General features: G+C 31.8%; 1 protein-coding gene across 4 annotated transcripts; it reads left to right on the top strand.

Moving 5' to 3' along the window:
• Positions 1 to 270: 270 nt before the first annotated feature.
• On the top strand, positions 271 to 12852 carry LOC148598193 (uncharacterized). 4 transcript variants are annotated; one of them, XM_088562022.1, is made up of 9 exons: positions 272 to 375; positions 1112 to 1189; positions 2020 to 2260; positions 2513 to 2587; positions 3508 to 3579; positions 5509 to 5622; positions 6421 to 6518; positions 10027 to 10114; positions 12277 to 12852. In XM_088562022.1, the coding sequence occupies exons 3-9, from the start codon at positions 2032 to 2034 to the stop codon at positions 12498 to 12500; spliced, it is 900 nt and encodes a 299-aa protein (XP_088418148.1). In that variant the 5' UTR covers positions 272 to 375; positions 1112 to 1189; positions 2020 to 2031; the 3' UTR covers positions 12501 to 12852. The 4 variants fall into 4 exon arrangements, with proteins under 4 accessions (XP_088418149.1, XP_088418148.1, XP_088418150.1 ...); XM_088562023.1 differs by lacking the exon at positions 1112 to 1189 and having other exon boundaries at positions 271 to 375; XM_088562024.1 differs by lacking the exon at positions 5509 to 5622.
• Positions 12853 to 14240: the final 1388 nt, after the last annotated feature.

Below are 14240 nucleotides of genomic sequence, written 5' to 3'. Positions count from 1 at the left end.
TTCCCCGGAAGTAGGTCTTTAACATTTAAATTTTATAGGTGGTGTTGGGTTTAAAATATCAAACTTTCATAGAGGACTGCGAAATGTAAACCAAGAAATATGCTATTGCTATTAGAAAGTCGAAGTTCATGCTGATAGGTCCTTACATTGACAAAAATATATAAATAAAACCGTAGATGGTATAGAACGACTCAGTTTTATAATACTCATTATTATATTTTTGTCACGACAAGGAAGTTTTTCTTTTTCGGAATAGACCGTCTTTGTTTAGATGGTAGGCACTTTAAATTAAGTTTGAATTCATTTCCGTTTTTATATATACGGTTTAAGGAGATTGATTTACCACGTACCACAGAGTTTTTCTTGACTTGAAGGGTGAGATTAATTTTATTTAATTAATTCAATCTAATTAGAAACCAATACTTCTAAATGAAAAATGAAGACTCAATAATGCATGGTGTTATAGTTTTATTGATTGGTTAACTAAAAGAAGATGGTGCCGTGTTGGTAAATTACTGCTACCAAATGTATTTTATTATTTTAAATTTGTTTAAAAATTTTTATCATAATTTCCAGAAAATTTAAAAATGAAATTCAAAACCGTCTTAATCATTAACAACAATATTAATCAAGTTCTATTTTTAGATGATAATTCTAAAACTAAATTGAATAAATGTAACAAGGAATGTACTGAAGTTTAAAATAATGTCTTTTACGCCGTTTTGTGTTGCTGGTAGTTATTGTCCTGTAGCTAGTTTCTTTGGGTTTCTCGCTATCTTTTCGAAGGCTTGAAATGGGGCTGTGTGTATCATGAGACCGCAATTGCTCAAATTGGATGCAGGATTTTTTCTATAATCTATCATGCGACGGATACGATTAAATATAAGAAAGTAGTTGGGTATATATATTAAAACAAAACAACATACACGAAGCCGAAGTCATAAAGTGTATCAGAAATTTATGTAAAAATGATTATATTTTCATATGATGATATACCAATTCACAAGTTAAACTCTTTATACTTTTTTTCAGACCATTACTTATTATTGATTGTTACATTTCATGTGCCAAATCTTTTGAAAAATATTCTTGTTATATGGTTTTATTTAAGGAGGTAGACCAAGGCTAAGGGAAGCAACTGTACCAAACCATTGGAAGGTTTGCATTCATCATTTTACAACAATCTCATGTAAGCATCAAAGTAACTTGGATTCATTTCATTCTGTTTCAAAGGAAAGCTTGAAAGGTTTTGGTGACATTTAATATGATACAAACATATCAGTTATTTCAGGAGTTATGTACCTTACCCTAGGTCTACTTCCTAAAAACGAAATTTGAAGTTATGTTTTGTGTTTTATGTCTAGTAAGACATCATACTGCCACAAGAATGTATTGAACAATATTGATTTGATCGAAATCGGAAGCGTGAAATAATGTTTTATGAAGAAGTACAAAACGAGACATACATCATGTCAAATTTCAGACACGCAGGTAGACGCTAAAATAATATATACATTAACTTTATTAGTGAAACAATGAAATGGTATAAGTTTAAGTGGCAAATGTGAACACTTGATGGTATCAAACTGCAATTGCTTCATACAAACATTTTAAAAGCGAGTTCACATTCATACATTTTTTACACTACTGAAGGGAATAATACATGTTAATTACAATTAACGATTACTACAGTAAATGTCGTTTTTGTTCGTTGAAAAAAAAAATATCTGGTGTTGCGAAAACAAAACCATTTAAAAAGTCATTACCGAGGAAATGTAAGGCAGAGACATTTTATACATCCATGAGCAATTTTTTGTTTCATCTAAGGCGATTCTGCGCGTAGTTTTTTCAGTATGTAAAACAACTCGAAATATCTAGACTTTTATGACCATTTTTGAAAAGGCATTTATGTAGACTTGCATTATTTGTCTCACTTATATTCTGAAGCCCGCAGTGTGATATTTAAATGTTTTCATCCTAATGTTGTTATAAATGACGTTGATTCAATCATTGATGTAGATTTAAACCGCCATGCAAGTTGACGACACTGAGCCTGCCTATGAAACTTCTTTTATCGAAACTGATTTGCATGAAAATCATTATGACACATTAGAGACAAGTAGAAAACAAAGAGGACTGGTTGACCTAGCAACACAAACACAATCAAAGTCAAAAGTCAGAAGATATTTTACAACAACTGTTGTGATCTCTGTGCTGTTGGTTTGTACTGCCGGTGCACTATACGTCAGACTGGAAATAGGTATGAAGTTCATCACTAAGTTAAATGGAGACAAATAATCCTGTGTATTTGTATAGCGATTAAACATCCACGTGTTTTAAGATTTTGCAATAATCAAGTAATAATATTTTTGCTTCATTTCGAAAAATTTACTGTCCAGCATTAGAAATTTGACATAAATTTTGGACAAATACTTCTCCCTATTCCTGTTTTCGTTAAGATTAGCAAGTCATTAACTGCATAATAAGTTTGCTTTACAACACGTTTTTATAGATACGTTCCCAAAGATACAGAAGAAACTATACACAATGGAAGGCAAACACAGAAATTTGACAGACATACTCTCAGGTATTAAATGTCTTATCAAAATCAATTTCCTGAAGATGAGGGTTTTTGGTCTGTTCCATCATTTTTTTATTTTCAGTATGCAAGTGTGCGATCCTGCTGTAATACTGACACCTAAAGGAATAGAATTATACTAGTGAAGTTCCAAAAACCTGTATTGGGTAAACATCCCATTCCATGGTATATGTGTATAGGGAGGGTAAAAATTGGGATTGCGTATGGGGAGATTGGGAAATTCAATCATGAAAAAAGGTCTTGTTTCGTTTTTACCTTTAGTGATTTTTTTATGTTAAAGTAAATAGGGGCAACCTTTTTCGTTGTACCTGTTTATACTGATGTTTTTTGGTCAGCTGCAGCCTGCCCTGTGGTGCCAGGGTATCCTCGTGTTTCATTGATCACAAGTGGGAAGCCTTGGCTAGACATTTTCATTCCAGTGGTGTTGTTGTCTCTTTGACATATACACCAAACTTATTTTCGATGCATATTTATATAAAAGATATTTTGAATTTAAATACATGTATGAATTAAAACTAAATCATTGAAAATTCTAAAAGTATAAAAATTTTAGTACAAAATACAATATTATAACAACGACAATTGGGAGTTTTGTTGGAAATTAACGTATACGTCAATGGAGGAATGAGGATAATGGCACTTGGAAATTAGGATGGTATATTGTTAGAAAATTGCAGATGAATATGCATTAATAATTGTATCGCAGCATTGCGCTATCTGCTGTTTAAATATACCATATACAAAAACCACAATGAAATCTTTATTTTGATATTGTTGTTTTATGAAGATTCCTTCTATTAAATACAAACCAAATAAGATGATTTTTGTTTGGAAGCATGACATTGTCAACGAAAGTGTCTTTTGTATTACATGTATAAAGCAAATCTCCAGTATGTTTATTTTCACAGATATCACATCTACGATGCAGAAACTAGAGATAATTGAAGGAAAACGAAGAAATGTAACAGATAACATATCAGGTATTGTAACCGAGATCAAGTACTTGGTGATATTTGATATTCGACATTCATTTTTTTTCAATATCAAACTAAATATCAAACGGTAAAATTTTACCTTTGGAAATTCGTTTTGTGTCTATTTCTTGTTAGCCTGAAGAATGTAAACTTTAACTTATACGTTATGCCAGAGCTTGCCGAAACCACGCAGACTTTTTGTATCGCGCTAGAACTCTAACAAATAGGCTTCTGGAACAGGGTTATGTTGCTACAAGATTGAAGTCATCACTACATAAGTTATATGGTCATCATCATGGATCGTTATGATGTGTCCATCAGCACCATGAAAACTGATTTATTCAACGGGTAATAGTTTACCTTTCCTCGTTTGTCTATCCGGACTTGACTTTTTATGAATAACTCGGCGGGTGTTTCTAGAAAAGCAGAGGACGCTTACCCTACCGGTGTACCTGGTCCATGCTCCCAGTTTTTAGTGGAGTCCGAGTTGCTCATTTACTTTTGTTACTTTGTATGTATGATTTTAGTTACTTTATGTTCTTTGTTGTGTATGTGTTTTCCATGTCTGGTCTTTATCCCTGGATTACATTCTTTTGATTACCACTATAACCTTGGTTCCCTTGATTACTCTTTCATATCCTACCTATATTCAGTAGATAACCCGAAAACGAATATCAAACGAGCATCGAACAAACAAAGAATCCTGTTTATTTTCCAATATGATATTCTAATCCGTTCTATATTTAATATATTACTCGGAAATGAATGTCAATCGAATATCGGACTGACTAAAAACATCAGTTTGATATTCAATTTGATATTCATAACCGTTCTATATTCAATTTATAACCTATAAAGGAATCTCAAACTAATATCGACCTGACTACAATTGATACTCTATTCCCTGCTATATTTAATATATAACTTGGAAATGAAAGTAAAAAGAATATCGGACTGACTGAAACTGAAACTCCAGTTTAATAAAATTTTCGAACCCGCTCAACATTCAATATATAACAGAGAAACGAATTTCAGACGGATATCGAATTGAAACAATCTTGTTCGATTGTAAATATGGTATTCATTACCGTTTTATATTCAATTTAAAACCCGGAAACGACTGGCAAACCAATATCTTCCTGACTAGAAATCCTGCTGATATTCCAATCCGACCTATATTCATTATAAAATCCGGTGAAGTATTTCAAACGAATATTAAACAGACCAAAAATACCACAGTTTGATATTCAAGTCGATATTCAAATTCGTTTTATATTCAATCTATAATCCGGGAATAAACGTCAAATAAATATTGGACAATAAAATCACGTTTAATATTTAGTTTGATAATCAATAGTTAACTTAGAAACGAATATCAAACAAATATGAAACAGAAAAACCGTAAATGAATATCAAATTATTTTCAAATGATAAAACTTTACCGTTTGATATTCAGTTTGATATAGAAAAGTTTGAATGTCAAAAATCGAACATCGAATACCAAACGTGCTTGATCTCGGCGTTATTGTTTAAATATGTATTATACCAAAATACATAAACGGCAAACTGTGATATTCTGTACGCTTGTTTCAAAAAATAACCTTGCATCAGCAGCATTGGAATCGAACATATAGGAAGATCTCAATCCAAAAAAATGATTGTATACAAGAAGTATTAAAAACCCAAACTATTGAGATAAGAAACCAAATAGGTTCTACTTGTGAAATACAAGTAAGAAATCCTCAGTGGTTTAGGTATGACCGACGTTGGAATAGTCATCGTTTTGAAATGCACATATAAATAAAGATATTTTTTTTTATGTTCAAATGTTAAGGAACAAAAGTAAAACAGAACCCCACGACAATTGTATCACAGACAGATTTTAGCTTTAAACAGTGTTATATGGTATATAATCAATATTTTTTTTTCTCTCAGAAATGATACTTCTGAAACAAAGATTTGACAATTACGATAAAGAAAAAATAATTCTTACTGACAAAATAAAGGAACAAGAAGAAACAATAAGAAATATACGGGAATCAATTCCCGGTAAGTTGAAAACTTGTTAAAAATTTTCTAACAATTTCCAAGCTCCGAACAGCGTCTGACGTTCGAAATGCACTCTAAAAGCTGCAACAAACCCTCTAAATAAGTGCAAAAAATTGAAAAATCTGAAAAAAATACTGATTTTACGCGTCTTTATCTTTGGATAATATCCAATAATTTCGAATGACCTGTCTGCAGCGGTAAGTAAGAGAGGAAAGGAACATCTGCTGCGAGGAGCTTGAAAATTTCGTTTGCTATAACATGGATTTTAGTTTTAAACTATATATTTTTGGCTTTTATGTTATCTTGTTTTGAATATCTATCCTACGGTTGTTATTGCATTTATAACTTTTGTTATTAAATGCATTCATTACAAGATAAGGTTAGCAACAAAAGTACCGAGCACTTATCAAATTCGTTTTTAAGTCAAGTCCTATAAAATGTTAGGGCTTAAAAAAAAACCCAGTTAAATTGCATTTTTATATCGCTGGTATAATTTTTTAATAACGTAATTATCTTCAAAAGTATTGTTTAATAAGCAAATGTTGTTTTTAGATTTTTTAAGTTAAAAAAAGGGCCACGAATAAAATCACAGTACTGTACTTAGTTTCGATGTATAAATCTGGATGATAACATTCTTTTCTACGTCGTTTGTTGAATACTAGAATAATACTTCAAATCAATCAAGTGAGAATAAACTTTGAAAAAAAAAAATGACTGCAAGTCTATTTTGTTACTAAATTGATTCAAACAAAGATGTGACGCATGTGATTGCGAATTCATGAATATTTATTTTTTTAGTTCTCATTTCATCAATTGCCTGCGGTAATAAGTGGAAATGGCTGTTCCGTCAATGCTACTATTTTGCCGAAGAAAAACTTTCCTGGGAATCTGCTCAAGTACGAAGTAGATATATTTCCATATTGACGATTTCCATTGAATCTAACATAAATATACAATATATTGCTAAAATATCAAATTTATTTGACAAGCTTTAGGAACAATAAGATTTCGAGGGTTTCCCGAGCTTATCGCTTCGAAGCGAGTACAACTAAACATCATTGATATATTCGGCAATGTTCATGTGTTTTTTTTATCCTGCAACCACGTTTTCTAATTAACATGCGAAATTTGTCCAAAAATTATTATTTTGTCAAGCCATCTTTTTGGCGCGGCGGTCGGTGAGTCCATTTTTAAACTAGGTATATTCGTGCTGTCTCATTACTTATAAACCATTCGATAAGTGTAAACACTTACAGGCAAGCGCCAATAGTAAAAAGGGCTCCCGTTAAGGTTTTTAATACACATACCTAACATATGGCTATTTTTTGTATGGATTGAAAGAAAAGTCTTCACAGCATAAGATTTGATTGGTCGTAAAAGTTTCCCATGGTCACGTTTCTTAAATATCTCGGGGGATCAAAGACAATCAACCCAATATGTCTTATAAATTCTTTTCATGATTGAAAGAAGGAAAATTGTCATAAATGTAGAAAATCTTAATAAAATAATATTAAAACATAAATAATCAATTGCAACGACATTATTGCCGACTTTTCTTATCGAAATAATCTATTTGAACTTTCATTAGTCTTTTTTATTCATATTTCGAATACATTTAAGCGATTAATACACTAAATGAAGATCAATGATGCTAATCAATATTTTTTGCAAGCCTTTAAAATAAATGGCGATGGTGCTGCCTTCTGGACTTATTTCATGTTTATCCCGCCTCGTTTTATTCATTGTGTAAATTGGAATATTCTTGGAAAAAATATTTACCTATAATGATTGAGTTTCAGTCCAGTTGAATGCATCATCGCCTCCAAAAGTTATAGGAAATCCCATAAACTGGCATCGTTGACTCATATGCCAAATTGTGACACAGCAGAATCTAACCGCGCATCAATGGCTAAAATATTCACCACTTCTATAAGTGCTTTAAGGCACGCGCACATATAGAATGTTACATATTGAATTTGATGCATTTTATGAAATTGCTTGGCCTACCGGTGCAGCTGGTCCATGCTCCCAGATTTTAGTGGAGTCCGAGTTGCTCATTTGCTTTTGTTACTTTGTATGCATGATTTTAGTTACTCTATGTTCCATGTTGTGTATGTCTGTTTTCCATGTCTGGTCTTTGTCTCTGGATTACATTCTTTTGATTACCGCTATAACCTTGGTTTGTCTTAATTACTCTTTCAAACAAAATCGGGTATATCAAAAGTTATTACAGGATTCATTCAAGTAAACGAAACTTTCAATCTCAAATTTTCCATAAACAGTTAAATCTAAGACCTTACACGATTGGTTGTCTTACTTTTATGTTAAAGAAAATTCATAAAGATCGTAATCCATCGTTTTCATTTGCATTTCAAAATAGTGTACCCTTAGCGTGACACATGTAGAATTGAAAAAAAAAATCAAATGATAATATGTTTGTGTACAATTCGCGGCACTTATTTAATTTATACGGTGGAAAAGTACAAATTATTTATGCAAACAGAAAAATCCTCTAAATACGTTTATTAGACTTCAAATCTTTCTTGGGGACAAAAAAAAGTTGTTGATGTGAATCATGGTCGAACTTTGTACCAAGAAGTTGTTTTCTCGCAGTCTTTGCCTTCTTTATCGACAGGGTCTTGATGCTAGCCAGGCCAATAGACAGACAAACAAATGTCCACGCTTAGTACTGATACAACCCAAGCAAAGAGCTGATCTTGTTCATGACGACTATGATTTTTTTCTAAGCTATTGGAATGTTCCCGTTTCATTGCAATACCTCTGATTACATGGTATTTCATTAGAAATTTACCAAGGAATTTTGTTGGGCAACCATGTTAAATTATCTACTATCAATAGACAGCTAATTCTTTCTGGACTGTGTTCAACTAGCATTAATGCAACATCAATATAACTTATCATGTTGTAAATCAAGCTATGAACCAATGACGAGATGTGATATATGCGGACAGACGTGTTGACAATTTTATATGCATACATGTTTGATTTTCAGTTACACATTCTGCAATTTGTTGACTTTTATACTCTGTCGTGTCTTATTACATCATTAGGAGAGACGTGGGTAATAGGTGTCTTTAATATCGGTTAGTAGATGTATGCAGCCACTCCTGTTTAGCTCTCTGAATCTGTTTTTTTTTTGGACATTGTATTAGGTAACAAGAATACCTTGAAATACCTGAAAGTGTTTTAACATGCCGCATACAACTTTTTACAGTTTCATAAGCCGTTCTCTCTCATTGGAGCATTAAAAATATTTTTGCCTACATATCCGAGGGAAAGTAAAACACAACATGGCCTACACTTGTTCGGACGGACGACGGAATGGACGTTTGGACTGACACTTGAAGGGATTAAAATACCAAAGCTTTGCAACTTTGCGTTGGATATAATAAACAAGTTTCTTCAATTGTAATACGCAAAAGTTGACGCTTTTTAAAATACCTTCTCCCGCGTTATTGCGTTTTAAAAAACAGCATTTCTTCCAATAAAGGGACGAAATAACCACGATATTACATTGAAAAAATAGTTAAAGATGTTCTTTAGACGAAAACATAAATTTTTCATGTTTATAAGGCAATGTCGTTTGATTTAGAAACCCCCAAAATTTATATATATTTTTTTACAAAATTGTGCGTTTTTTTCTTTAATTCTAGAGGATTTTTGAAAAGTAACTTTAAAATTGAATTAAGGTAACATTTAACTTGAATACAAAATATTTTTGATATTCTTTTAAAATATGGTTCCTTTTTTAACGACGTTCATCTTTAAATGTTATTTGATATTGAAATAATCATTTTCGTGTTTTTTTGCAGTTTAAAAAAAATGTGACCACTTCCCATGTTTACGACCAAACAATTCTGAGAATTCGACAAAAAAAAACCTTTTCAAAGATAAATAATATATCCGTATGTTAGGTAGGTGCTTTAATAAACTCACAATCCATTGTTCGATACTCGCCTATTAAGATACCAAAACTGAAAAAGAAGCACAGTATATAGTTAATGTTTGTATCTTCAAGATATGAATATCCTAACTAAAAAAAAAACAAAAACAAAAAAACAAAAAAACAATACATTTCATTTTTTGAAAAAGAAACACTGTTGAAATTACGCGTGACTGCGTATGGCTTCCGGCAACAAGGTATTTGAATGGGAAAACTCCTTAATTCGTTCACCGTCACGTCGAAAACATTTTCATTTTTGTTTTTACTTTTGCTAAAGCTAAGTGTTATTCCGTTACAGAAACGGGTTTTCATCTTATTTTATTTTTTAAATGTAAATATTCATTATCTCTAGAGAATAAAGGCAGCGAGAAAAATATTTACTTCAGTTACACGCATTAAATAGTGAAATTTATATAACCTAACTCAAAAAATGTTTGCAGAATAAATGTCAAGATATGTCGGCCAATCTCGTAAATATTGGTTCAAAAGAAGAAAATGACCTTATTGTTGAAACCATTAAAATCTTAGGTAAGAGTAATATTACTTTAAAATTGTTATCACACATTCAATAAATTGGTATTATTCATTCTTTCTTTGATTATCCGAAACAAACTAGTTTGTAATACACTGTCTATCAATTGATATTAATATGTTCATTGGTGGACTATGTCGAATCCCAAATGAGTTTATTGGTCAGTATTGATCCATCAGCATGCATTTTTGATGTTGTAAATTAAATAACATTGCTATATATTTGTATGTTGCTGAATTACTTAGTACTGCCGGGGTTTTCTATATATACACAAATACATAAAAAAATGTAAAAACGTGTTTAATATATATACAATATAGGTACAGTGTCGAAAATGTTTGAAGATATGTGATGAGGCGACTGAACGGGTAGGAAATGCGAGGCTCCGCCGAATAAACATATCTTCAATAATTTTCGACAATGTACCTTTATTGTTTTTATCCTGTTATATTAATAGTTTTGTGCGTGTGTACATTTTAAAAATAAAATTTTAAAATGCATATCCCCTGGGGAGCCCCGATCGTTAAACCCGAAGAAAAAAATTAATACGCATGTCGCATGACTCAGTAAACATTGAAATTCAATCCGCACCATATAATCTGTCAAAGCTGTTTGAAGAAAAAAAGCAATGCATCAAAATTTATTTAATTCCAAGAGACAAATATGTAAAATGAACAATAAATACAAATATTTTGAATGTTGTAAAGTCGATTTTAAGAACATTTAAGTTTTTAATTTCGCGAGGAAGGTGGAAGCTGACTTGTTTCTGTTTGGTACATGGCAGTAGAGTTCAGGAGTGAAATTTGTGCACTATTTTCTTTGGGATTTGAAATATTTGTTTGAAATTTTTGAAGAAGAGTTGTATGGGCAGATCTATAATGTAGTGTTCCTCTGATTCATTATCCTGGGGTTTATACTCGAATTCACCTCAGCCTGTTTGCAGTTTTTTTTAGATTATTTTTTTATTACTCATAAGTTCCTTTAAAAAATTGCCATTTAATTCATGTCGTTCTGTACTACAACTTTCATACAATTACTTCTCGTTCTTACCTCCGAGATTGAAAAAAATCAAAATTTATTTTTTCTACGAGAATTTTGCATTGAATGTATTGTTTATCCGCCGTCTTGTTTCTGTGGATATTTTGAGATGATCCCTAGTACCTCACAATTGAAGGGCTGAAATACCATGATTTCCCGCCATATATCTGGTTCCCCCCTGATTCAATACTTAATGTGGTAAGTCTCATATTAAGTACCAGTTGTAGCATTTTCATTCGGAACTTCTTTTTTTTTTACTAAAGGTAAAAAGCAGAAATATGGCGGGAAATCATGGTATTTCAGCTCTTCAATTGTGAGATAATAGGGACATGACATGACTTAAATGACAGGGGGGGTGAAGTCGTCTGTAAACTGATAATGAATTTGAACGAGATTTGGGATTTGCCATATATATGACGGTGAAAAAAATACAAAAAAAATTATTATTTGGTTAACATAAAATCTTTTATTTCATTCAGGTGTAAACGAAAAAAAAAAAAATAAAAATAAATAAACAAAAAACGATTAACCGGATACGCAATCGCAATTTGTTTATATGGTATCTATGGTGGCGGCTATGATTACTTTACGCATACCAGAAAAAAGTAGTTCCGCTGATTACGTGAGTGGGAGGAGCCCGAAAGTCGATAACCTGCTAATGTATGGATACAGCAACAAAAAAAAAAAAAAAAAAAAAAAAATAACAGTATACCTTTATTCGTTTAACAAATAACCTCATTGCAGGATAAAACATAATACATGTTCTGACAATCACAGTACTTTATCTGTTATTTTATAACAATATGGAGCCGTAGAAAAACAATTGAAAGTAAAATGTATTATAATGGTGGTGATTTTACATTTATGATACATAAATATCCGTTCTACGACATTGATGTAGATATAGCACCTTCATAGTATGGCCTTGTGTGCCTCAGTAAGTTTGTCGGTTTAAATTATATTTTGTAATTTGCTTCATTTGAACATTTTCCTTTGCTTTGTGTTTGTTATTTTAGTTTACATTATAAAATTATACTTGTTCTTTGATTCGTGTTTTCTGTTCCAAACATCTTGCGTTTAATTTTTTGTTTATATTTCACGCAGCTTTTTTATTGTATAGGAAATGTAAAAGAAAGTTATTGGATAGGACTCAGTGACCGCCAGAATGAGGGGAACTTTACATGGATCTCAGATAACTCCTCTGTTGGATACTCCAATTGGAACGGAAATGAGCCAAACAATGCCAATAACCAAGATTGTGGACGGCTATGGGGGAAATATTCACTAAGATGGGACGACTGGCAATGTTATTATAAACATCTATTTGTATGTGAAAAACATTGAATCGGAAAATTAATTTCTCATATCCTAGGTTAGTGAATACAAATTCACATAACTGTAATCCGTCGGCGGTAATTAAATTTCTGCGAGAGTTTTCTCGCCATTTATCATTTCCAAGTTTTCTACAGATTTCATGGGATGAAAGATCCCCGGCCCCTTCATCTTATTCTTGATTTAAACAATGTCTCCACGCTCTATGTTTAAATTTAGAGTTTTACATGCTCAATAAAGCTTGCATAGTCACAAAATTAATAGGACCACTTCATTTTGAATCGAAAAAATGTTTAACAACATTCTCTCCAGTTGGAAAAATAATATGCAAACCTTATTGTGACAATAAATTTCATTTATTTTTTATAGTTTATTATGATAATGTGGGTAAAAACCTGAAATGTTCTTAATGGTCTGAAATGAAATATTTTAAATGTAAAAATTGTCATTGTTTACATCATGTGCGTGTTTGCGACTCATATATCTCAGTCCAATTCTCCGAATAATAACCAGAAACGTGCTTTTAACTGTCTAAAATATCATACGACATTTCACTTAAACGCATTTTGATCTAAAAGAAATATATATATTGTTTATTGATTAGATGAAATACTCACATAATGGGATTAATTCTTCCAGAGAATCGACGAAATTAGTTGCATGATTTGTCTTTTTTTTTTGCTTAATGTTTGTTGTAATTATCGACTTCCGTGGTTAGTTAACAGCAAGTCCTCTGGAACGGCCCAAGATTTTTTTGTGAATTTTTAGTTAAAATCCCGACTTAAAAACATTATAAATCGTTGTTTTTTCCAAAAAAGATGGTACACATAGATACAAATATATAGTTCTTGGTAGAGATTTCTCATACTTTGTAAGAAATAATTCCAATTCGTCTTCCAAATATACAGAGAGAGGGACCAGGTTTATAGCGGTAATCAAAAGAATGTAATCCAGGGACAAAGACCAGACATGGAAAACAGACATACACAACAAAGAACATAAAGTATCTAAAATCATACATACAAAGTAACAAAATTAAATGAGCAACTCGGACTCCACTAAAAACTGGGAGCATGGACCAGGTGCACCGGTAGGGTAAGCGTCCTCTGCCTTTCTAAAACCCCCTCGCCGAGTTGCTCATAAAATGTCAAGTCCGGGGTAGACAAACGAGGAAAGGAAAACTATGATCCGTTGAATATATCAGTTTTCATGGTGCTGATGGATACACCATAACGATCCACGAGTTCATGATGACGACCATAAAACTTCAGTAGTGATGACTTCAATCTTGTAGCAACATAACCCTGTTCCAGAAGCCTATTTGTTAGAGTTCTAGCGCGATACAAAAAAGTCTGTATCTTACTAACAATACCGTTATGTGTATTTATGAAACAGAAAAATGCCACTACAAAAATACAAACTTTTTACGCAATTCACACATTTACATATACATGCATATGGTACAGTAAAGTTATGCTGCAACATGCGAATAAAAAAAGTATCTAAATATTATGCATTAGATTTAAAGAGAATATAACTTGCTGCATGAATACTCCTATACCCGAGCTTTTCAAATATAATTCAAAAGGAGGCCACTTACAAATAAAAGGCGGGAAAAGTTGACATGTAAAAAGAAATATCAATTAGAAGAGATACCTTACCGGAAGTCTGTAATCCGCAAAAAAATATTTCATTAAAACAATTACATCCATTCCCTAAATACAAACTGAATAAAAACCAAAGAAATATGGT

This window comes from Perna viridis, chromosome 14 (genome assembly GCF_037379345.1).
Source record: "Perna viridis isolate PV_CMFRI_1.1 ecotype Kerala chromosome 14, ASM3737934v1, whole genome shotgun sequence".
In the NCBI taxonomy this organism is placed as follows: domain Eukaryota; kingdom Metazoa; phylum Mollusca; class Bivalvia; order Mytilida; family Mytilidae; genus Perna; species Perna viridis.
Note: the sequence above shows the minus strand (reverse complement) of the source record. Positions and strands in the feature narration are given on the sequence as shown.